This window comes from Mycteria americana, chromosome 3 (genome assembly GCF_035582795.1).
Source record: "Mycteria americana isolate JAX WOST 10 ecotype Jacksonville Zoo and Gardens chromosome 3, USCA_MyAme_1.0, whole genome shotgun sequence".
NCBI lineage: Eukaryota > Metazoa > Chordata > Aves > Ciconiiformes > Ciconiidae > Mycteria > Mycteria americana.
In genome coordinates this window covers 2,725,038-2,751,655 of record NC_134367.1, presented here as the reverse complement: position 1 = coordinate 2,751,655, position 26,618 = coordinate 2,725,038, and the positions used below count along the sequence as shown (strand labels likewise).

The 26,618-nt window shown below is 40.3% G+C and overlaps 1 protein-coding gene across 13 annotated transcripts in view; it reads right to left on the bottom strand.

Annotated features, from left to right (window-relative positions):
* HMBOX1 (homeobox containing 1) overlaps window positions 1–26,618 on the bottom strand; it is a 124,270-nt gene that overhangs the window by 2,921 nt on the left and 94,731 nt on the right. For 3 of the 13 annotated variants that reach the window (XM_075497669.1, XM_075497670.1, XM_075497675.1), the window contains 5 exons: window positions 21,768–21,850; window positions 19,431–19,526; window positions 17,642–17,736; window positions 17,301–17,432; window positions 12,406–14,100 (listed from right to left, as the gene is read on the bottom strand). In XM_075497669.1, coding sequence (XP_075353784.1) covers window positions 13,963–14,100; window positions 17,301–17,432; window positions 17,642–17,736; window positions 19,431–19,526; window positions 21,768–21,850 — 544 coding nt within the window. In that variant the 3' untranslated portion in view covers window positions 12,406–13,962. Of the gene's footprint in view, window positions 1–12,405; window positions 14,101–16,553; window positions 16,635–17,300; window positions 17,433–17,641; window positions 17,737–19,430; window positions 19,527–21,767; window positions 21,851–26,618 lie in introns of those variants that run through there. The other 10 variants (XM_075497680.1, XM_075497681.1, XM_075497682.1 and 7 more) reach the window with 10 other exon arrangements.

Sequence of the window (26,618 nt, the reverse complement as noted above, 5' to 3'; positions counted from 1 at the left end):
CTGTTATTTCCTTTTACTATGGTCAGAAGAAATTCTCCTTTAACGCAATTTTTTAAACTACCATTGATATCTTTTTTTTTTTAAACCCACATAAAATTCTCATGTACGTTTACAAAATTATAACCACCTGCCAATAGTTACAATTATTCTGACAAAATGTTTAGCAGGTGCCACTATTATAAGCCTAGAAATAATTAAGAATATAGGAAGAAACTGCCTCTGTGATTCCAAAAAGGGGTGATTAAATATGCATATTAGCTTTTTCTATCCAGAGTCTCAGACGTGTGGTTATCCGGAGGTGCACGTTTCATGCACGAAGCTATTTGTATCTGCAATCCAAGAGGCAGTTTCCGACCAAATTCCGTTCAAGCTTCCCCCTCTTTACCATCCACCCCAAATCGCAGATTGCTAAGGTTTGGCTGAGAAATGAGATTCGTTAAGAAGATCCCCACCAACAGATTGAAAACCGAGGGGGGCAGCATGAGGAAGGAGCAGGGATTTCTTTCCAGCCGGATTCTGCAGGGCTCCGGACTCCCACCGCTCGTCTGGAGTCGTACGTGCGGAGGGACTGCAGGGAGGGCTCTTTTCTTAAGAGGGAAATGAGGTCTAATCCTATTCCTCCAGCTCACTCTGGAGTCCTGTTACTCACTTAGGCACTTTTTAAATTGACACTAAGAAAAAAAAATAAAATTAAAAAAGTACTGCACATATTTCACACTTCCCGGGCTTTCATCAGCCTTGGGAAGATCATAAAGACCAAGAGGGAGACAGCCAAGGCGATCTGTCAAGAAAATAGTGCTCCCCGTGGACACAACTGACTTTTATTTGTCACCCTTTGATAGAACGGCTATTGAACTAAATCTAGTTTAAATTTGTTATTCCTGTATTATCTTTAAGGTAAAAGCCTGTCTTACGGTGGTTCTGCGGCACGATGATATCGCTTTATCATATCGGATCTGACATCTGACTTCCAAAGAGACACGGTGCTCTCCCAGTTTAAGCCAGCAGCAGCGTGCCGAGCGTTTGCACTGGTGAGAGAAGTGCTGCCCGTAACCCTCAAGAACAACTCTGGCAGCAAAGTAAGGAGGGTCGGCTGTTGACGAGATTTGGAAAGACATTACTAACGGTACGGCTAGAGCCAAAAGCAAGGCAAAAGGGTGTTTGCTTTTCAGTTTGTATTGCAGCGGGTGCTGAAATGGAAAATCTGTCCGTCTCGAAAGAACAAACAGGGCTCCGACCCCAGAGCAACTAGAAACAAGTCACAAGCTTCAGTTCAGCACAAGTCTCAAGATGACATCTAAATTTACGCAGAAGCCGAAAGAGAAAGAGAAAATTCACTGGATAATACTGAAAGATGGGAACATCAAAATCCAACCTCTGTTTTCATTATCATTATCTATTTGGAAAAGTAATTCCAAGTTTTTCCAGTCATCTTCAAATCTAAAACAACTTAAAAAAAATAATAAAAAGCTACTCTGGCTGCAAAAAGTGATCCCAAACGCTGGGTGAATGAAGTGACAAGGGGAGCCAGTACACAGTAAAACTATGCAAATCCACGCATCCTGTCCCGAACCCTCACATTAATAAAGCAGGCAACAGCATGCTAACCAAGAAAAAACAACTGCACCAATTAAGACAGCTTCCAACACTAACTGCAAGCAAGACAAAATAAAATGAAAGAAAAAAAAAATGCTACTACCTTGTCCCTCTCTGTTAACCATGGTCCAACACCTTGGAACTACCTTATTTCACACAAGAGGTTGCAAGTGAAGGATCTGCTGTAAATTGGCTGAATTTATAAGCTAACTTTTTTTTTAATGGTCAGAGTAGACAAAATGTTTCATGTATATATTCGCTGTGGACAATATATATCTAGACTTCAAGTAAGCAATTGATACAGCACCGTGTAATAGGCAAAAGGAAAGGCGAACGTCTCTTGACTTGGACTAAAGTAGTATTAAGGGAGTTAAAAAACGTCTAACCATAAATACGCTGCTTGAAATTGTGAAGGTAATAAAGTGCCTGTACAGGAAAGAGAGAAGGAGGAGAAACAAGAGAAAGCAGGGAAGAACAAAATGAAAATGGCAGAAGTCACCGCAGACTGCGAAAGGGGAGAAAGGGCACAGAGCGCAACAAGTGAGTCCTAACGGGAGTGGGAGAGGCAGCAAACAACGAACAGCACAAAGAACTAAACAGAACAAATAAACCTGAGCGCTACGGTTGTGTGCAAGACACCTCAAATTAGTCTGTTCAGAAGCACTGCCGTATCTGTGATATACCTTTACGTTTGCAAGCAATTTGCTAGAACTTTGCTGAGTATCTGCTGAAGTGCACAGCCCAGTACCAGTCTTCCCAGTAAAAAAAAGATAGTCCAAGTAGTAATACAAAAAAAAAAAAGATTATACTTAGAAGTTACTCTTTCCCTGATTGTCTAATCTAAGCGTCAAAACTGAAACGAGGGAAGGGAGGAGGGCTGCTAACTAACCATGCTGGAAAAACCCGAGGTCTTTTGGCTAGCGGAAAGCTCGGAAGATTTCATAAGACTGGACCAAATCTAAGCTTCAGCACTACACCGGATTGCTTTTTATTAGGATGGAAATAATACATATCCTTTATTTAGAGACCGTAAGAACAACAGGTTCAGATCAGAGCACTTCAGTAAGAGAAAACCACCAGTAAACCAGGTAAAATAGGATTACCGGGGTGTGAAGGAGTTTGGATGAAAGATAAAAGAAATTACCTCTATGAGAAGAACTGAAGTTTGGGAAAAGAACGCGTGACAAATTCGGTACCAACAAGAATCAACTTCTGAGGAAAGTGAATGGCTCAGAGCACTTGGAGGAGGTATAGCTCAAAACACGCGTCTGGAATTCCTTCAAGGAAATACAGGCTCAGTGTAGGAAATAAGAGGAGACATCAGTTTAGCAAGAGGACTTCTGGTGGCTGTGATATTTTTTGAAGCACTCTGGCAACTGATGAAAGTATTTGTAAAAAACAGTTGCTTGAGGCACTGCAGCTAGAGGAAATGGTCATGACTGCTCAAATTTTTTTCATGTTGAAAGGTTTTCATGTCGAACGTTCTTGGGCAGCTGTAAAAAACATTGCAAGGTACCCTTAACAACTGGAATTCATGTACCCGAATGTCTAAGGTAATGGATAGGAACAAAGAATTTAGAATTAGAAATTCAGACTGACCTGGGCTTTTGGTTAGTGGTTTTTTGTTTCTTTTCAAATAAGAAGCAAAAATAACAGCTGAACAGAATAACGCTGTTCCAGAGCTACTTTAGCTGCTCAACACTGACTGGTATGAGAAAGTATGCATCGCTGTGTCAGTAGAATAGATAGACTGAACCTGTAAGGTACTGGAGCAGATCCAAGGAATACGGCAGCATACAGAAACCACCTGTTATCAAAACTACATTTGTTTGATTCCCATTATGGCAGAAGTACAAAGTGTAAAAAGATATTTATCATACATAACCGGAACTTCACGTGGTTTAGAGACATAAGGCACAATATGTTCTCCGATGGAAAGTCATACTTTTTTAAAAGAAGTTCTTACTGCAGAGAACCCCTCTAGTACTCAAACCTCTATAAATTATTAAATACTATGAACAGGTTATAACAGTAAGAGTAAAAGACAAGTCTACCTCTTTGGAATCATAGTTTTACAATTAAGGCCAGAAGGGACCAGTCTATCACCTACAAGGAGACCCTGAATATTAGATGGCCTCCCACAATCCTGATGCAAATTCCCTATTCTGTCTACTTCATCCAACGGGATGAACGAACCATCCTGCCCTTCCAAATGCAAAAAAAAAAAAAAAAAAAAAATCCCCTAATTGAAAGTGTCTGTCTTTTCCACGTAATGCTTTACAAATTTTACCATTTGTATCCAATGGATTTATAAACGTACATGCAATAATATTTTTTTTTCCCTCAACACATTTACAGATACCTTCTTAATGTCCACGGATACTTCATTGACTCTTTACTCCTAACCAGATGCCTAATTTTCAAGCCTACTTCACTTAACTGAATTACTGGCAATGCAACTTCAGGACTGTTGTGTTCTTGCTCTGCTACAAATCCCAGCATTAATAAGTGAGTATCGTTGAAATCTAGGGGCAGATTCTCGACTGATGTTAACTCTGATAAGCTCTGCAAATGAGCGGATCTGTTCCCTCATCTCAATAGTATTTATTTTCTCCAAGCACCTGGAGAAAGAGGACTGTGACTTAAAGAGCTCTAAAGGAAGGAAGAGTTGCAGAACGAAACTGTTACTGCCCAATGAGCAGCTGTGTGCCAAGATGTAAATGTTTAGCTAAACTGATAGGCAACTACCTCTGCAACAAAGCAAACAAAAGCATGTCTCAAATTCCAATAAAAACTCCTAAACAAACTTTATAATGCTATATGGTGTGCCATGAAGACACGCTGCCACAAAGAAACATACGCTGGAGATTCCAGAACACTTAATAAACTGCTTCAACTATCTCATTAATAAAGCATCCAAGATGTTCACCCTTCTCAAGCAGCAGTTAGACATTTTGTGCAATACGCTCAGCAACACATCGAATTTCCTCTTTTGCCATTTTGTCTCCAATGTAGCTCCACCTCAACTCAGACCACTTGATCCAATACGCAGAAAGGCGAGATGCTCCTGCTGCTACCTTCCACTCCAAAATTATATCAAACCTTTTGAACAGAAGAAGAGCTTGAAGGTGTCAAGGGACAGTCTATGTCATTTTGGTCTGGAAAAGATCTGCTCACTTGCCACAATGCATAAATGAAATGGCTTGCACTCTGGTATAGGAAAGACCGGTCAGTGAGTTGATAACTCTGAGTTCCTGGCTCTGGTTAGTTCCTGAAGGATATTTTCAGTACTGTCAAAGAGAGATAGCAGCAACTTCATCAGCAGGCAGACTTTAAAAAAAAAAAATAAAAAAAAAATCCAAAGTCAAACGTGCTTTGAGGAATGGAATATATGCTTAATATTCTTAATGGAATATACTGAGTGAGAAATATTAATTAATAATTTACTTTCATTATCTCTTTGCCCTCCTTGAGCAATTTGACAGATAAACTTTGTAAGTAAAATGTATTTTTAAATCTCAAATGATGTAAAATATATCTCAGAAGGCTAAAGTCAACCTCTTAATTATAGAGGTGGGTTATTTAAGCTACATATGCCATCTTGCCATAACATGGAAGACTTTAATTAGTTAAGGAGAAGAGTTGGGGAGAGGAGGAGAGGAAGCTGAATTGAGGCCAGTGACAGCAGCAAGTTAACGTCTAAAAATGTATGTCCTAGAAAAGAAGCTGCTACCATTGCTACTGTGAGTGTAGTACCACCAGTGGTAACCGCGCTGGAAGAACTGAAGTACCCAAGACCCACAGGTCTGTTCTGAACCACAGTGACATTGGATGAGATTTACACAAGTAGTTCAGTACAAAGAAGCTGAAAAGTAACTGGAGGATTTTAAATAAAAGCCTAAGGAAGTTAAGTTCCTAACTTCTTTTCCAAATCTGTTGGAGTTAGGAACCTGCTAACTTTTCTAAATTTGACTAAGAGTCTCTATACGCATCTTTGCATACCAAAAAACTCCGCAAACCTGCCTGATAAGTAACTACAGCAAGAGAACGGTACTATGGAAAAATATGGTCAAGAAGCTTAAGGGCAAAAATGGAGCACAGGCTCTGCAGTGCTCAAGACTGGTCAAGAGATAACATTTCACACAAAACCACAGAATAAAAGGCACATAACACCCTATGACAGATGCTTTTTCAGAATCTAGCAACCTATCAGAGAAAGATTACGCTGTTGTTTCAGGTCACCACCATATATCCTCTCCTGTCATGAATGGCAAGCATACCGTCCAGCCAACTATCCAGTTGCAGGCTATTTTGAGATTTCTTAAGAAAAAGGTGAGTTAGCTCATAACACTACACCATGCTAACTGCAACAGGAGACAGCAGACAGCTCGAGGACAATACAGTTATATACTTGACAACAACTGCTGATAAGGCTTCCAAACCGAGACGCTACGAAAGAGAACTTGGAGGGGCACAGAAGAGCTAGCTACATTCCCTGCTTCAGGAACGGGAGGACAACAGTGCAATCGGTACCTTCTACCTGCGGGCAGGGTGAAAACACAGGGCGAGTAATTCAGTGAGTCCTGGACCAAGGCTAATCTTCCTCAACACTACAACCGAGTGACAAATCAAGAAGAGCTAAACCAGAACCCTGGGTAATCTGTAATCATGCTAAATGTCCATTTTGTTTCTAAAACTTACTGAGAAGCAATACATACATGGCGGGGGGGGACAACATAAAAGGAAGAGAAGCAGCTTTGCATAGAAAACTAAACTTGGTTTCAGTCCCTGCTGTTGTAAGTTACCATTAGGAACAGGTCATTATTTAAGTTTACGAAGTAGCTGTGTTCCAAGTGTCACTAATAACACTGGTATTACAGAGAATTAGGGGGCGGAAGATCTTCTGTTTTCAATCACAGAAAAGACAGAAATCCTTTTAATTATGACCATGCCAATTCACATCTTTCTAAAGCAGCTAATTACATGTCAGGAGGACACCCAGTCATTCAAAAGAACTGCCATCACTTTTACTGCCATACTCTTATGCATTTATCCTACCCATCCCAATTACCCTGGCTGCAGTTTGAAAGGATTTAGCAGAAGTGTGCTAGATGTTTTGATCAGCAGAATACACCCGCTTCCATTGAACAGCGGAGGGAAGAGAGGGAATAAATGGCAGAGAGAGCCTTCTGCCAAGCCATCTGAGTGAGAGATGCACTGTACATACAGAAACATCAAAGGCCCATTACGCAGTTCACTCCAGTTCAATGGTTTTAGTTCACTCGTGCTTAAGCCGTTGGCCAGAGCACTCCGAAACTTACTGGAAAGAAGAGGGAAGAGCACAACATTGCAGCAATCAAAGCAATTAGTTAGTTTCCTTGATCAGCCTGATTAAAAAGGGCATTTAAAAGAGGTTTCATGAATTTTTCCCCCGCACTCAAAATGGTAAATCCTTTTCTATCTCCGTGACATAAGCTGTCAATATTATCGCCTGGATGCTACACTGATAAGCACGTTGCAGGCATCACAGAGTATATCTCGGTATCTTGAAAGAGCAAAATGTATTTGTTTACTTCTTCCAGCAAGCTCAAGCTAAAGTATGATACGGATTTTCATAAAGAGAGCGTGACAGAAGAACCTTAACAAAAACAGAGAGTAGTTTGTACTGATTATTGTAATTCTGCCAATACCATCTTAGCTACAGCATCACCTACGTTCAATGGATGCCGACGTGAAAACACAAGCAAACAATTCTAAGCTACTTTTAAGTGACAAAACCTAAGGCCAGGGTTAGCGATGAACAACTCCCTTAGATGTTTGAATTTTTCTCCCCACGTCTCTGTTTCACTGGTGCCACTGAGATTACTTTAATTTATTTGATTTTATTTCTATTTGTTGGACAAAAACCAACATCAAAATGCTGTCATCTTCTTGACAGTCCTCAAAACAACCAAGTCCACTTTTCTAGTTAGAACACATTTCCCACGAAGGAGAAAAATAACTTTTGTGTATTTTAAATTGGAATTTATAGCTGCTATCTCTAGAATGCCTCTTTTTTTCATTAATGTGCAACATCTTTAGTCGGACAGTTTAAACCCCATAAAATAGACAACAGTAATAGACGCTAAAATGAAGGTTTTAGGGCTATGCTTTTCAGCCTGCCAAATGCCTGTTGGCCAATAAGTGATTCAATATCCTGAGTAAATATCCCAGCTACAAAAAAGCCCGAGGGGGGAATGTTTTATTTTGAAATGTCTCTGCAACTCTTCTTGGGAACTGCAAGGTACTTATTGGTCAGGCCATCAACCTTCCCTTCCAAGAAATCACAGTGAAAACGCCTGACTCCACAAAACTCCATTAAATTAGCCGGGATCACGATACAACCCTGACTCCTGCTACTAACACACACACACACACACACACACACAAAATCTTCAGTTGTCTAATGAACACGTTAGGTCACTGACATCTAACACAGTTTTCAAGACCAATCCTGCCAACAAAGATTCCTGCCAAATGATAAAAGCTGCACCAAACTCAAGATTATTGCCTACAAGCTTAAGACTTTGATCAACATAATATTATCAAGTTAAATAACTTCAAAGAGTGCAAGAGCTACTTGGGTGGGAAGCCTTGTCTAAAATAAGAGCAAAGTTTATTTTGACAAAAAAACCCTAGAATTTGCTGGTAATTATCCACTGAACTTGAAAGAAGCTGATGAACGCTGGGGGAATGAGGGCTGCACAATGATGTAGCTGGGGTGGGAGGAGGAACATAAACCTTCTGGTAAGAAAATCATTATCTAAAATGAGCAGAATTCCAGGGATAAACGGGGAAAAAAATCTTCTCCTACTAAACGTCCACAGCTCTCAGTACTATGGGCAAAATCTCACACTGAATCTTAGTAATTTGCAGAGAAAGGTGTGAATCCAGCTTTGCGTTTGAGTTAGGATTACACACAGGGAAACAACATCCTGCATTAAGTGCTTTAGGGGCAGCGATTTTGAGTTTTGAAAACTCTTATACCAATTTTGCTGGATTTCTCTATATGAAATATAAAACCTGTTTGCTTAAGAAACCCTGGTACAACCACCACATCTCGGTGACTCAGCTGCTCTGGGGGAAGGCCAGCACGACGCTTTCATTTTACTTCTTTGCAAGCGGCATCTCATTGTGAAGGAAAACTTTTATACCACATAGGGGAACTCAAAATCTTCATGAACTCATGTCCATGTTCTTATGCACCTTGAAAGCAGAAAGATTTGGGAGTCTAACTGACCCCATGCCAGTCCATACTCGCAAACACCATTGCAATTTCTCCTCAAAATAACATCCAAATCAGACCTAAAATCTGTACAGTTAAGTATGGTTTTTTTTCTTCCTAGCAGTGGCCAACAGCAAACACTTAAAGAAAGAAAAGGAGGATCCAAGTGAGTACAATGTGACTCTTTCCCCGTCATACTCTTTCAGCTCCTGATAATCACCAATTAATGATTTACTGAACCAAAAATTTCTAGCTTATCACAGTAGTCACCAGTGGGCTTAAGTTAACAACAATTTTTCCTCTAATATGTTCAGCTATATGAAATCTTTCATCTGCGCTCACAGCAGCAAGACAACGATAAATCCTCACAAACGAAGGCAAAACCTGATCTACAGCACAAATGTTACGAAAACATGGAAAACTTACCAGTCTGATGTTAGGCAATGAAACAAACAGAATAATTCAAATATCCCTGAAGAACCGTGTAAACAGAGCAAATAATTAATGAAATTTATTACTTATGGCTTGATTGGAACCTGGAGCCAGACCCTGCAAATAAAGCTCCCCTCTATTAGGAGAATAGGAAAGATAACTTTTTATGAATAGCAAAAGAGAAAAAAAAAGCCAACAACAAATTAATATAATTGCTTTAAACAAGTCAATGTGTATAGATCAGAACTAGGAAACACCTCAACCTGAGCAGGTTTGTACAGAATCATAGAATAATTTAGGTCAGAAGAGACCTCTGGAGTTCTCTAATCCAACCTTGTCCCATTGAGTTTTGAATAATCCCCAAGGATGGGGTTTCCACTGCCTTTCTGGGCCACTGTTCTACCACTCTGAGTATGAAGATATTTCTCTCTATATTCATCTGGGATTTTCTTTAACGCAATTTGAGCCCACTGCCCCTCACCCTTTTGCTATGCAGCTCTGAGAAGAGCCTGGCTCCATCTTCTCCCAACCCACCCATTAAGATAGCTGAAGAACAAAATATACGATGCCCCCAGAGCCAGCCTGAACAAACCCAGCTCTCAAACTCTCACCACATGACATGTGCTCCAACCCTCTCATCTCGGCAGCCCTACGACGGACTCACTCCTGCCCAACACTGCACACAGTGCTCCAGATGTGGTCCCACAAGTGATGAACAGAGGGGACTAATCGCTTTCCTTGACCTGCTGAAGGCTCTTCCTAATGAGATTCCTTAATTGCTGCAAGGCTGCACTGCCGACTCAAAACGAACGTGTTCACATCCAACATATGAGTAATAGATTACACTGTAACAATACCAATGTTTATAGAGTATTTAGAAGATGTCTCTATAACGCTAGGGCGTCAACGGATAACATGTCTGCTCATTGCTATGTCAACTTGTTTTTATTAACTTATAATGCTTTTGGCAAACATCTAGGATCTCATACTTCAGGAAAAAGGTGGGGGAATTAAAAAAAACAAAAACAAAAAACCCAAACAAAACAAAAAACCCAAACAATCCAAAGAAGAAGAGGAGGTAGAAATTGTTGTTTTAAGAAGACTCTAAGAAACAACAACTCAAGTATAAGGACTTTATGAGCGACAAAATAACCGCCAGAAATTACTCTACAAAGTTAAAAGCAACCTGTGCCCATCACAGAAGAGGAGCATCTTAAATAATTTCTTCTCTATTCACAGAACAAAAAGGTAGATCTAGTCTGCCACCAGATCCACTTCAAGGGAACCCACATGAGAACAAATTGCAGTAATTCCAGATTGGCTACAATAAACTGCAACTGAATTGCAATGCTACAAAAATGAGGCTTAATTTTCAAGAAAATCCAGAGATGGAAAGACAAAGACAACTCCCACAGTGCAGAAAAGACCCTAGAACAAAGGCTAAATTCCAGGACACACTCTCCACCAATTCTTTCACTTCCTCCAGATCACGTATGCTTCTCCCAATATCATCACACCAGCGCCTGTTCCATTTTAGCTAATGCATGTCAAACCAAAAAGTTATTAGCCAACTGCAAGTTGTTCATTATGAACTTTCAGAATAAAGGAAATTTCAGAATAAAGACTGCTGAGAGCATCCTGATAACAGCCAAAATCTTACTCTTTCCCCGTACCTCCCGATGGTCAAAGAAAAGCCAAAACAGACGGGGCAAACCAAAACCTGACACCATGGAACTATGTGTCTAATTCCCCAGTTAAGTCATTTGTTATTTTCTCTGGTGAGAAGATGGTATTCACCAGGAAGCGACAGACAAGGAGGATCTCCAGTTGTTCACAAGGGGTTTAACTGTTTAACCTTCAGATAGGTTACTGATGCGTGATGAGACCAGCAGCTACCTGACAGTGACAAACAGAATTAACACCAGATTATTCTACATGAGATGGTATAGACATACAATTTTAGTGGTGTTACTTTGGTCCTGCATCACATGAACCTATAATCAGGATATAGAAGTTCTAGTACTATTTTTATTCTTCCCTATTGATTTAAAAAGGCGATGCTTGAAACAATGACTTTTTTTTTTTTTAAGATGGTATAGTAAGCAATATTTCTTTTAAAATTGCAGCTGTCCAACAGTTTGAGTCTCTTCTTTTTAAAATGAAACAGCCAGAACAAATGGTGGCGGCAATCTCAACGTAGAGAGGCCATCGATTATTAAAATCTCCTTACTATAAATCGTGGATGTTGCTTGTCAGCTTGGTGTGTGACTGTAGTATGAATAAGTAGGTAAAATTCCACTAAGGCTATAGTTTGCTCGATCATTCTGTTGTGCAAAAATAGAAATAAAAGCTCTCCCCGTCCTTTCACTCCTTAGTACCAAAACATTCATACACACATTAAGAAAAAAAACTGCAATGGTGCAATGGTCACTGATCCAATTCCTTTCTTTCCTGAGTCTGCCCTGATGCTACTTATGAATTTGCCTACTCAAGAAATGCAATAAACCAGAAAAGACGACGGCTTCATTCTGCTTCAGTGATCTATATCTAAGGAAAGCACATAAATTTTCCAATGAAGTCCATAAATGAAAGACGAGGCCAAGCCCTACCTATGTATCTTCAAAGTTACAGAGACAAAGAGGTGCCGACTCTGCCCTCTGAAAGCACAAAATCTCCTCCCCACTTACCTAAGCAATTTTCACAAGATTAACAGATGTAAAGACCATCTAGTTAGCCTACACCTTGAAGAGGTTTAGGCTGGCTAAAAACCTGCCGAGGAGCCACATTTTAGGAGTTCACAATGCTATCTGATAGTTAAGCGTGAGGAAGGGATGAGAACAAGCCAAGTAAGAGCAACTTCCCTTCGTTCCCTCCACCTTTAGAAGTGGAGGGGAGAAAAGGGAAACCCATCCTTCAGACTAAGCCGTTTTCCCCTTTTTAAGCTATTCCCACATAAACGGGGAAGATACAAATGGAATGTTGTGGAAACACTATGCAAATTTTCATGTATCTATATACAAAAATTTACATAGGTTTTTAATTTTTATTTTTAATGTAGTCCTGCCCGTCTCTAACACTTCCCGTGCTGTTTCCATTGAAATGTTTCCTCTTACCGGCAGCAACATATCATTTTATCAGGATGCCAGGAGATCATTTCCACACAATGCCAGCAGATGTAATTTTCTTAGATGCACACACAGTTCATCATTTAGATACTAGATGACAAGGTGATCGCAGGGTGACTCTGCAATGCAAGTTTGCTGTTTGGTATTTTGAATTCTCGAATGATAAAAAAAAGACTTATCAAATATAAATATCTTTAAGAAAAAAGTAACAAAAGTGCTACATATGATCAAGGAAAACAATTCCATTAGTTTCTGCTACTTAAAGTAGGTTTGCTTTACAAATATTACCACATCCATTATCAGTATGGCTTCCAATTATTAATTAAATTGCTCGTAGCAGTATAGCTTTCTCACATATTAACAAGGACAGAGTAAAGAGAACACAAAACATTGACACCCCATTTCTCAGGTAAGAGATCCTCCTGTCTTTAAACAAACAAAAAAAGTTCATATTTAGGAGAATATTTATGCTATGGTGGTTATCTAGCAAAGGTCAGATGCAAAAGTTCTCCCATAACCTTTCAGGCTAGTCAGCACGTAGGCATTAGTTACACAGATGTGTAAAAATCCACTCACCCATTTTATGACCTTAATAACCTTCCTGGAAAACATTGCTTTTGAAAGTGGCAAAGTGGAGAGGGGAGTAGGGTGGGGACAGAAAAGGCGAGAGGAAGAATAAAAGGTGAAATTGTTAATGACAGATCAATAGAGTCTAGACCTCTTCTGAGCAGGCACTGCTAGCCATGCCAAATAATGAATAGTGGTTTTGAGAAGTGGACTGTTGTCCATTAGACATTCAGCTCATTTTTCATATGATCCCAGGCTGGGCTTCAATCATGGTCCCAGAGGCAGAAGGCAGTACTTATCCACTAAGCCACGCAGCTTGTGAGAGTAGAGGATATCTGTGTTGAATATGTGAACATCAACTGAAATATGTGAATGTGTTTCCAATGGACATTCTCAGCACAGCACCCAAAAGTATATCAAGTCACTGTATGACCAGTGAGGCACGGCTTATTGCAGCTGGAAATCATTTATTCCCATGCTGAAGTGGGGTTTCTAGTGTTCTTTTTACTCTCTGTTGATACTCCCGATCTGGTGTCCATCGACCCTGTGCCACTACCTCAGCTTGCATCCTTTCAGTCTCAGAGAAGGAAAAGCGTACAGACTATTTTTTTAACACAATCTCTAAGGGTATCCAAGATTTTAAGTGTAGCCTAAGACTTGTAATTGAGGGCTGTCTAAAATACCTGGAAGCACTTTGAATGCTAAGACAGAGCAGCAAGATTTTTCTAGCCACTGGGGCTGGGAAAGGGAGGTTGGTTGGTTGATTGATTATTTATTGGGAATTAATACTGAGAGAGTATATGCAAAGGCTGAGGGCACCATGCCATCTTCACAGAACAAGACCCTAACAGCTAACTGACGTACAAGAAACTGCAAAGTTATACTGTAAGAACACATATTAAGGACCGAGGAAAGTCTGCTAAGGTGCTACGTCTAAAACTAAGTTACTTCTTGCTTTGACCCTCCCCTTTCTTTGTATCAGTCGTCGTCTAGAGCCTCTGTCTTGATCTCGTTGGCTCCTTGCCGGGCCAATGCCAAGATGGTGTGGTTTACTGCTGCCATTTCCACGGCTAATGAAATGGGGTCTTGATGGTCACTATGGCTAGTGCTGTCATCCTGTGCATGCGGAAAGGAGAAGAGAGAAGCATTGTTACTCCATAAGTAGAAAACCAGAGGATAAAACTAGTGTGTAAAGTAATGGACTAGGGGCAGCAAAACGCACATTCATTAGAGGGGTAGAAAGTGAAAGGAATTTATAACATTGATTTAGGACTGATTTCCCTCACTGTGCAGACAAAGGTAAGCGGGGCAAGGAGTGGCGTACCCAATTTTCGAGAGAGAAATTTGAGGGGGGGGGGATATTCTGAGGAAAATATTAAATTATAAAGATAAAAGTGATACACAAGGTATGTCAGGAAACCAAACCAAGACAGGAATCATTATGTGCTGCACAAATTCATGCTACGCTTACAGTTTGAATATACAGTTCTGGTCATCCCATTTAAAGAGGACACAATAGAACTAGAAAAGGTAGAGAGAACGGCAGCCCAGGGGAAGAGAGGCATGGGGTGGCTTCCTTATGGGGAAGGGCTAAACAGACACAGGTTCTTCAGCTTGGAAAAGAAACGGCTGATGGTTGATATGTTTATTACAAATAATTAGTAAATTAAGAACAAAGTGGCTACAGAGCCTGGCTCAGGAAGCCTCTCAAAACTACTGACTTCCAGCAGCTGGAAGCTACTATAATAAAATCATTCTATAATTGTCCTGTTCTTTAAAAATACTTTTTCCTTAAATACTACTATTGACCTCACTCAGCAACAGGATACAAACCCTTTGTCTGAGCCAGTATCCCGCAAAGACACTGAATTCACACAGGTATAGGGAAAAAGATGCTGAAAACCTCCTAGACTGCTAAGAAAAACAGTGCAATGATTTCAGGGGACTGGAACCACCGTAATTCAAATCTGCAGGTGAAGATACTGCCGGGTTCTCCAGGCTGCTGAACTACATGCCATGTATTTCTCCATCTATCTTCTAAAGAGCAAAGTCTTTCAGCTGCAAGAGGACCACTGTGTTGACGGCTGCGACGACTGGCAAGCAAAACTAATACGGAGAAACTTTGCTGCTACAGGACTGCAGTGAAAATTTTAAGATCAATGAACAAGAAGGGCTGCCTTCTACAGGTGCATAACGGCCATACAGTATCAGCCCGAAAAGTCTGACAATTCTAGCATAAATTTTATAGCGAGTTGTGCGTGTTTCTCAGTCTACATCAGAAACAGGGCCTGGTTTTCAGTGATAGGGAGGAGAACCAGCAATATCCAAACTGTAATCCCAGCTGTCAAATAAATTCTTCTGGAACCTGGGGCAAAATCACGGTGTTTTCTCCTCTTTAAAATGGGGTACCAATAGTTACCACACCATGATGTAGCAATTTTTTTAAATGATTATTATTTACAGAAAGGAAATTATAAACATTTATCAGTCTTTCAACAACCTTTAAGTGATGAACTTGTGAAATTTAAAATTTAAAATGTGTTATTATGCATTTTTAAATTAAGATGACAGGTGGCAAACACTGAGGGGCACAGAAAAGCCAGGATGTGGTAAAATCCCAAGGTTATTTAAAGGAATGCATTAATTTACAACAAACGTCAGGCAAATATTGTGATGTGCGCACACTCTAAGGGCCTCTCAGTAATCTCTACCGTGGTAAGAAATACAAAGTCCTGACTTCTGGAGTTTTAGGCACTTCATTAGTATTTGGATGAACTTTGCGTTTTAAAGTTTACTAGAGTTTAAGTGTCACTGTGGAAAACAGAATTTATGGTTTTAACAGCTAAGGGATGTTAAATGGTCAACAGGAGAGCTTGCCATTTAATCCGCTTCGCTGCTAATGCCTAATTACGCTTCACAGAGGAGCCCAGCTAGATTACTGAGAAATGTAATTTTTAAGGACTCTAAACAAAGATCTTTAAATTTTAATAACCAATTTATTTCTCTTTTCAAAGTATTTTGGATAACAAACAGAAGAAAAACATAGTTTGGGAGTCTACACAACAATTCATCTCAGTATTCAGGTCCTGTATCTGACTGACAAGGAATTATCTGTGCTCGGCAGCAGTTTAAAAATATTTTATAACAGTCACAGAGCAGCCTCTCATCAGCTAGAGCTAGCAAAGTTGGTTCCACCAAATCTGCTGGCGATGACCTATAAAAAGGGCTTTAATACCCATCAGAAGCAGAGCGGCTGGGAATGCCTCTGCCAGGTATCTGTCGTACTGGGCCACAGCCAAGTATGCTAGGGACTCATTCCAGGACACTCAGTTGCTATTGCACTCCACCAGCAGCCTTTATAGAGGGAGACCTACCTACTTCTCCCAAACGAGTCAATTAAAAGCGATCTGCCCACCCCAGATGTCGGGTGTAGCACAGAACACGGCTCATATCAAAACCAGAACCAAGTAAGTGAACTGTTCAAGTCCACTGGTGCCAAGCACACACAGCCCTGAGGGGTTTTGGCCAACACTGACACCTGAAGAAAAATTGGGAAGGGGATGCAATACCTGTCAGGAAGGTGTGTGAAGGAAGGGTCACCAACTTTAGGGTAGGTGAGGGCTCAGAGTGCGGGAAGGGGTATTCTTTTGCTAGAGAATTTAAAAAAGAAGTTGCTGTCAAGGGTTAAAAATAACCAAGAAAAATAGAGAATAGGCAAGAGTTAAAATGCAAAAAGAAAAAAAGAAAAAAAAAAGACAGATAATATGTAAACAATCCAAATAGTGGCACATTGTTGTAGAACAATATGGAATATGGAATATGGAATATGGCCAAATAAACGTCAAACTTTATTTAACCAAATCCCTTCCCCCCACCCTTCACCCTTTGTCTGTCAGTGTCTTAGGGACTGATCCTGAGACGCTCCTGAAAGGTACTCCCACAGACAGAGGGAGCTCAGCACCTTATAGGAGGGTGCTCAGTGTCTTGCTGGGCAAGGCTGACAAAAGGGGTTATAGAGTGTACGGGGCAGGGGCTTACTGCTGTACTTCTCTGGGTGCCAGATAAACAACTCACAGTAGCTGTAGCACAGGCTATAATGGAGATATTTCTTGCAGAAAGAAATAATAGGTGTAAGGGGAACACACATGCCTAGTTTTGCAGGGAAGCATGTTGGTGCCTGAGATATAGGAGCAACTGTTAAAGACCTGTACATCCTTTCTTGAGGGTGGATAACTAGAACGGTGCCATGGGTAAGGAGAGCGCAAGTTATGCATGGTGCACTGGGTGAGTTAACACTCTCCTAACATTTTTCATACATTGCGTGTGGCGTGAATGGTGTAACTTGCTTGTTTGGAGCAGATCCTCCTGTCTTCTTCTACCTTCTCTGCTTCTCTGCCTCCCTCTGAACATCTTCCCTCCTCCTCCCCATTGCGTACTTGCCAAGTGTCCTGTTGTATGACAATAAATCCATGTGGGTGAATACTGGTTGCTCAACACATTCAAATAGGGGAGCTGTGCTCTTCCACTTTCCCCATTACAATTACATAAAAAGCAAAACAAAAACAAGAGACATCTGATTTGCGAGAGGTAGAGGGCCTCTTCGTGTGCCGCGTGAACTCTCCCTTTTTGGGCCATGAGGCTCAGCCATGATGCTTACCTGCTCTGAGTAGTCATTGCCATCAACGTCGTCACTGTTGGAATGACCTCCTGGACTCTGTACATCTATTCCATGGCTCTCCAGGATTGCTGCTTCTTCGAAAAAAGCAAATGGATCCCTAATTTATCTGATGCATTAGAGTAATTAAAAGTAACCACTTTTTTTCAAGAAGTTAGAATAACTGGAAGAACAGAGTTATTCTTAGCCTCTTCCTCTTCACTCTCCAGTATCTGGGAAGGTAGGACATGTACAGATACTGGTTTGCCTGAAATCCTTCCCTGCCAACTAACAGACTTGTTTGCAAGTAAGAATCCTTGTTTTCTAGCCAGTCCTATTGGCAATCAGCTTAATTTCTAATGCACTCGAGTGGCAAAGGCATTCCCTGTAGATCTTCCCACACAGTTTGGACTGGCAGGACTTGAGGGGGGCGGGGAGTGTCTGAAAATAGATGGACAAATTTTTTTAAAGCACTTAAGGGATTTAAAAACACACATATCTTCATCTTCCAGCAGTATCCATGCATCTAAAGCCCCCTTTGGTTCTTTTTTATCTCCTTCCAACCCTCCTCCCCATGCAGGTCAGATACAGCTATAATTCCACCCATGCTGGACTAATTTTGCTTTGCTCCCCCTCGCCCTTCAACAGGTTTCACTTTAAAAAAAAAAAAAGGTTAAGTTAAATTTCAGTAACACACCACATGCTGCAAAAATAATTTTTTCTTATTCACAAATATGGCAAAAAGAAGCAGACAGCAAAAGGGCGTAACATTTGACATCTGCAAAAATACTGGTAATAGGCAGGTCTGGATCTCTGTTCATCTGTGTATTGCAAACACAATTCTGCATAGTAGCTAAGCAAGTGCATAAAATTTTGCATGCATTGCAAAAGTTTCTTGAATCCTGGCCACTAATGTGAGCTTATTCTCATTAGAATGTCTTATGGTTATTCACATTAGAAGGTCTACTTCTTACGAGTTCAGAGTCACTTCTAATTTCCTTACGCTCAGCTACTCATTGCTCAAAGAACCTGCAGGCCTAACTCTGAAGTGACTTTTGTTTTATCCTGATCATCAAGAAAAATTATTACTTTGTTCCAGCCACTTGTCACTGTGCAACCCCTTGGAAAGCAATAAGGAGCACAGCTGTAAGCAGAATGAGAAGTTGGCTTGCAGAGCCTTTGGTCCTAGTGGCTGTATCTGAGATGTAAAACAACTCATCTGAACTCTTAGATCCCTGGGGGCTCTCAGGGATGGCAGTAAGAAAGACACCCCCAGGTTTTGGCTGAAAGAACAAGCACATTTCAGTGGAACACAGACGCACGGAAACTTACAACCAGATAAAAGCTCTTCACAACAGCCACTTTTCATTTAAACAGCATGCTAAGGTTGTGAACTTGCAATCGTCTCAATTTCCCTTATTTCCAATGCAGATACCTTGAGGTTTTATTTTAGCTTTTATTTTGGATACCCAAAGGAGCCTGAGCATAGGGAAATATGATTCTCCTTCCGCCAACAGAATTCTCACTTTGGTTTTTAAAACTGATCTTCCAGTAAAACTTCATAACTGCATCATTTTTCCTGCACTGATGATGGAATTCCATAAATTAAATTCCTACCCATATTTTAGAAAAAACCTGGAACAGCAAATGACTAATTTTAAAAATTGCTCCACATTTCTATTAAGAATGTCAGAACCTCTAGTATTTTCATTAATACAATCTTATGTATTTTCCGTCTCTCCTGAGCAAGTGTACATACTAAACCTTGAGAGCAGGCTCTCTGATACATTACCGATATTGGCTCTTCTCTTGATTTCCTTTCTTCTGTTGGCAAACCAATTGTACACTTTAAGGGAGGTGACTCGCTCCAAATCTGATAACTTTTTTCCTATGAAAGTAACGGGAAAAAAAAAAAAATACAGCATCGTTACTTGCTGGGTTCCAGAGGCAGGCAAAAGACCCTTACACATGTGATAAACCCCTGAAACATAGACAGCACTGAAAAGTTATTATAACTGAGAATAAAGTGAATTTTATATGAATCAAAGTACTGTGCCCAGATGCTATGGTAATAAATGCCAAATATCTCTCTAAAAACAAAGTAGCCTTTCTTCTTTTTTTAAAATCCGAAATACAGAAATTTCTTTGCAGCTTCCATCAACTAAATCCAGAGCCGTGGGACAATAGAGGGCTGCTTTTCTAGTTCAAGCACAAAACTGAGATTCAAAAAAACTCCAATTCACAGCCCTGCTACAAATCGCATACCCTTGGGCTAGTTCTCTTACTATGAGCCGCGAGGATATAGTTCAATGACATGTTTTCTTCAGCAGCAAAATGAACGAAGAGTTTTTTGTGTCGTCCCCTCCAATCTGCTTTCCTTCCTCTCCACCACCAACTGCTATCATGCTTCTGCAGCACTAATCACACCCTCTCAATCGTGCCAGAACACTTGCGATCTTTTGGGAGAAGGCGGGGATGCTGGAAAGAAGTCACTGGAGTTTTACACTTAAACCAGCAAATAAAATCCCAACAACCACCAGCCAGCTACAGGAAACAATCCCTTCTCCTGATCACCAGCGTAGAAGAGGGAAGACTGGAGGGATTCAGCATTGCAGCGACGGCACGGAAACCTCTTCAGCTGGCCTCGACCCTATTCAATGTAGCTGCATCCTCAGTCCTCTGCGGGCTAGATGGGGATGAGACTCCCCTGCTTCAGATTGTTTCTCAAAGTTTATTTATTCAGCATACAAAACATTCATGTAATCGCAGCAATCTGCAAACTTAAGTAAGGAGAGATGAAACAAGTGAAAGAAAGAAAAATCTGGAAATAGGTAGCTACGCCATTTCCTAATGCTTTGCATCAGTACTACTCACAGTATTTTACCGATCCTGAGACACAGTGTTTAAGGAGTTTGTTCAAAGTCGCTAAACCAACCAGCAGCACAGCCAGGAATAAAATCCTAACCTCCTCGGTGCTCTACCCGCTAGATCATTCTCCTTCCACAACAAAAAGGCAAGCGGCAACACATAAAAGTTGCAACAAGGGAAATTTTGACTAGGTATTAGGAAAAAGTATTTTGCCATGAGAGTGCTCAACACTGTGAACAGGGGCCCAGAGGCGGGAAAACCTCTGAGCTTGGAGATATTCAAAACTGAATGAGGTAAAGCCCTGAGCAACCTAATCGAAGCTGGTCCTGCCTGACCAGATGATGATCTCCAGAGGTCACTTCCAGCCTAAATTGCTCTACGATTCTGTGCTATCTGTGACTGTCCCAGTGTTCAGGAGTCATGCCTTAGCTTTCTTTTGCATTAATTTTTATTCTGGCTATATAACATCTAAATATATCCAAAATACAAGTTCTGAAAACTATGTAAATGTTTGGTTAGCAAAACTAAGCAAAGGCAGGTGCGTGCACTAATACTACACTGAGTATTCATGCTCCTCTCCCATATATGACTTCTCCAGGAACAGGGAAAAATGCAGCTTGTTGACCCAAATACAAGGTCCTCCATTGATACACAGATTCTAATACAAGACCCCTGTCTAGAAGCTGTAAAGAAAATTGAAAGACAGGAAAGCTGTGCTCCTTAATCCTCCAAGGACCTGCTGTATGATCTCCAGCAAGCCTCAGTCTGTGAACCTAAGATTTCCCATCTGTAAAATGGAACCAGTAAAACCCACTTTCATGGAGTGTAATAAAATTCTCAGATCACTACTGCGTGCTTACAGAAGTCCTTTGAAATAACTGAACGTAAAGAATGAAAACCTTTCAGACATGTTTATAATGAAAACCTTTCAGACACGTTTATTTTCTTAGCAATGCCATTTACAAAGCTGTACAAGCGAAACGTTCAGATGCACAACTTGTACTTCGTATCTCAACTGGTAGGAATTTAAGTTTCAGACATCGGCATTTAGGTTTGAAAATTGCATTGACTGTCATGTTCATCCAAGTATGGCAGCTCTGAACAACATGAGTTATAGAATGCTCAAGAAGAAACCTACTACTAGTTGAGAGCACTACATTTGCTAGTAATAGCCATAAAATGAGATTTGCTGAATTTAGCAGGCGATGTTGAAATCTAATTGCAATTGCCTTTGGAAAGGACACCACGATCAGCTCCTCACCTGGCTTTTGTATAACTGCATTACAGGCGTTTGCAATTTCTTCTCTCTTTGCCTCGTCTGGATATTGATTCTCATTGAAGTAACTGCAAGGGGTGGGAAAAGAAAGAAAAAGAAGTTTTTTTCAGAAATCAGAGCACGAATGCTCCAAAGCAGCTTCACTAAAAGGTGTCAACTGCTAGTTTATGCATCACTCTTACAGAGGTAACACAGATGCAGTAAATTTTATGTAAACCTGTATATGCATAAGGTAATATCGGCATGCGCTCATATCCACATAGAGTGGATAAAACTTCCCAAATACCTCAGATAAATGAGTATTATCTCAACATTTGCAGTGTCACCTCGGCATTCGGAATATTGTACTAGGAGATACCACAAAGTGGGCAACGCCACGAACACCAGAGTTAAGACTGTCAAGTGAAGCGTCACGTCAGAAGACATCATAGGCCATGCCTCTGCCTTTTTTTATTATCATTTACTTATTTTTTTCCCCTGACATACTCTGAGCTTAGGCAGCATCCTACAAATGAAGGAGCTGTTCAATATTTATTTTGATCCCTGGGTTAATATATACACACATACATACATACTTGTATATATATTACGCACAAACGCACACAAATATTGCATACTTCAGACAGATATGGTATGAAGATTGTACAGGCAAAATTACACAGTAATACAGTAAGATTTCTAGACTCAGACTAGTTGGTTTTTTTTAAATCACAATTTAGAAATTTTAAATCTTCCCCAGAACAACATATTAGGTATAGCATATTTTAACGGTATTTTTTTCTGAATAATTGTGATTTTATTGTACTTTATATGCAGTAAACATCCTATAAAAGTTAAACTGCTTTCTCTTTTACTTCATTTAAGTGCTTTAGAAATTTTAATGAACTGATTTACATTCTACAGAGCTTAGCGGATTTGCATTAAAAACAACAAAAAGTCCTGTTTACTTCAATGGACTCTGATAAGCATGCCACAAGCCGGGACTACTACATGTTTTCTACAGATTGTCCATAATATATAATCCTAAGAATTCTTTGATCGACTTTGATCAGCAGCAGGTTCAGCTCTTGGACAGCTGCTCTGTATTTGAAAATAAGGTATTTCCTTTAATTGTAGATCGTTTGGTAGTAGGAGAGTTAGGCATATTTAGGCAATCATTATTTTCCATGGTCGTATTTCTCCTCTGGTGGATCGGCCCCAGCACAGTTACTTTCTATGGAAACCTGGATTCTGTTCCATACAGCAACTGTTTCTGTCCAACCTTCTTTTGAATAAGTGGTACTAATGCAGATCTCACCATTTCACTTCCCATTTAGGTCGACTCACTGTAAATACCAATTTTGAACATTCAGTTTGAATTTTAGCTACTACTTCTTCGTCCCATTGTTCACAGTGTTATTTACCGTTGCAGCCATGCCCACAAACGGAGTCCTGTTCCAAAGCTGCTACTCATTGACTAAGAGAAATCACACATTAGCGCAGCCAGTCGCACTGTTAATGTACTTCCACTTGATTTGCTAGCTTAGAGAGCAAATGAAACCACAGAAATAGCTCCATCTTCACTAAGTGAAGTGCAGACTACGTCTATACTACCGATTTGGGCTTTGGAGGCAATCACATTTACATGTAAACATCCCACTACTTCTTCCCTGGACCTCTAAGTTGTTCTTATGAAGTAAATCCAGAGAGACTGACCATAATTGCAATTCCCACTATGTTTGATCCTACTCTGAAAAAACAGCTGAGGTTCTGCCATTAGATCTGAAGAGGAGGACACCTGGTTACTCTTACTTTCTGGGAAGCTTCAAGTACGTAGCACTGTCAGCTCTGGCACTGCCACCAGCAGGAACAATTTCCGAATTATCAGCAAGAGATTTTCTTTTCTTTTTTCTCCCCCTCCCAGCAATACACCCAGTCTCCGGGCATGGCATATTTTTAAAACGTATTCTTTCCTCTTCCAGATATATCATCCTTTCTATTATTATAGCCTTTGAAGTGATAAGTGTGTCTATCTTAACTTGCAAATTTCTGTTCAAAGGGGTCGTATTCTGTACAAAGGTTTTTTTGGAGAAGGGGGAGCTTGGAAAACAGACCAGAAAATGTTTTTTCTAGTAGTTAGTGATGGAGGCAGAAGCTCAGGATCCCAGTCCAACTGCCTTATGACAGTGTCTCAGCTCTCCCACCTACAAGACAGAGCACTCCGCTCCCTGCCCAGAGCCAAGAACTATTTCCTCTCTTAAGTGCCATGAGACAAAGGAACGTCAAGACATCACAGCTGAAAACTGCCGTACTATTATTTATATGGATATATTGTATGACCTGGAGCCCTAATGAGGAATCCAGGTCATCACTATGTGTACAAAAATTAACTCAGCAAATTTTGGTAGCCATAACAGCTATTTTATAGGCTCCCTTTGCTAAACATTATTTTGTTTATAGACACTTGTCAAAAGTCAAGAACAAACACCACAAAAGGAACTCCATATAATTAGAAAACCTGATGGATCTACATGGTACTAAAACCAGAAGGTGAAACCCTGGTATCATGCGAGATTATGGATCTAGATATCTGTGGTCACAAAACTGCTAGACAATACCTAATTTCATGGAAGAAATGACAAAAGATGTAAAATTAAGAAGTGGTGTATACTTGAACTGCCCATTCTTATGTTGATGCAAGAACCTGAGACACCAGTTAACGAAGACAACACAACACAAGAGCCACCAGTGATCCTTCTGTTGGCACGTAACTAAACACTATCCTTGGAGCAAGCCACTGACTGCCACACGCTTTTGCTGGCTCCAATAAAAAAGCTCACATTTTCTAATAATAACAAAACTTAGGCTCAAGTTTACAGTTCTCTGGGATAACAGGAAGTCTCCCTGCGATGGAGCTAACTTTCAGAACTGGACAATGAATGAGATACCTCTTCTGGCAACCGGGGAAGTCTTCTTTGTGTAGTTCAATCATTTTTGTGATTTAGAAAAAACTCACTGCTGAAAGAGTAATTCTTATCTTAACACATTTTACAACTGAATAAGCTATAAAACATTTTTATTTGATTGGATCAAAACATATTTTTCATCATTCTGAAACATTTTCTTTAAATTCTAACACAAATTTCTTATATTTTAATGTAAATGTCTAAAAGTTTCTACAAGAAAAGTGATTCCCACTTGAAAATCTGAAATTCTTTTCATCCTGAAACCCTGTTTTATGAAAAAAACACCAAAAATTTGAGGCGTTTTCAGGCAGCTCTCCTGGTAAGACATTTTCGTGGAGATCACAAAGCGCAGGGGGTACCAGAGGGGAGCTGGAAGGGCACTACCGGAGTAGTTAAACTTGGTTTCTGAAGTTGACACAGTAATTTTAGAACCTGCCTCTCCTTCCACCTGCTGGCTTATTCCTTATCCACATTAATGATGTGCCTCCTCCTTCCCCCACACATTCAAGCTGCCTATAAACTTGTCCAACCCTCAACTCATGCTCCCCAAAATTGTATCTTCTCCTCAACTTCTCCTGATAATACTCTTCTCCATCACCATATTGTGCTTTTAACCTTCGACACAGTGCAAGCTGGTTTTAGCAGAGAAGAGATCATACTCTGAAGTTTTCAGTCTTAAAGGAAAAGGTCTCATAGCAACAGGTAACCAAAAACATACAACCTCAACTGAGAGAGCTGATTTTCATCCTCCAAATTCTCCTTATACACATCCTACCAACACATCCATGTTTCATTCCCATCACTTATTTCAAGGTCTTGGCAGGACTGGTGGGTGATATACCATGACACAAAGCACAACATTTAAAGCCTCCCAACATTTCTGGAAAGTAGGTGAGAATAACTGAGTTTTCAAGATAGAGAAGCCATGGAAAAAAATTCAAGACTTCATCATTGACTGTTTTGGTTTGCTCATGGAGAAGCTGTGAAAACACTGTGAATTTTTTGACTACAGTTCTTCTTGCAAGCAGGAAATTAATTAATGTGCCCCCAGTTCTGTTTCCTATCAGTCAGGTATAGCCTTGCTAAGGGACAGGGAAAGAACGCGGGATGTCTGAATTTCTCTTCACAGCTACAAACCACAGCCTGTTCACAATCTGAAAAGTTCCAGAAAACTACAGATGAAAAGTATGAAGCAACATGAACTTAAAAGGAGAGAAAAAAAAAAAAAAAAAAAAGAAAAAAGAAAAAGGAAAAGAGCAGGCACAAGTAAATCCTGCAAAGGCACACTGCTTTCTAGACAAAGGGCAGCTGTCAGCTGAATACCTTCAATGAAGAAACCAAATGATCTCTTTTGTAGAAAATGACAGTGGAGGATTAAAATGAAAAGTGGTCAAATAATTTACATGAGATGAGAATCCGTATGATGGTAAAGAACGTAGATATCCTTGAAGCGGTTTCATTTCAATAACACTGAAGCCTAGAAAAATTGCAGATTCAGAGAAACCCTCTTTCTTTCAGGGATAATGTGCTTAGGACAATGACGGAGAGAGAATCCATCTCAGCCCCCGGCTCTGTAATGGAAGTAAACGCATTCCCCCCCCTCTTTACCAAGGTGCCCCTATCTGAATTCCTGCAATAGCTGCCAATCTTTTTTTGCTCGGCTGTACGGCTTCTGTTATCCAGGCTTAGATATCAGATGCATTAAGCAATGCCTCAGTAGTGTTCCTGATAATCCAGTGGAAGTTTTGCTGCTTCGTATCAGCTTTGCAGCTGCCAGGGAAGTGTTTGAAACGACCCAAGCTACGGAGCAGCGGAAGGACGGCCAGGTTTGGTGCTTTTTCATAGGGCTGGATGTCAGACACAAACAGATAAAAACCCAGCATTGCTCAAA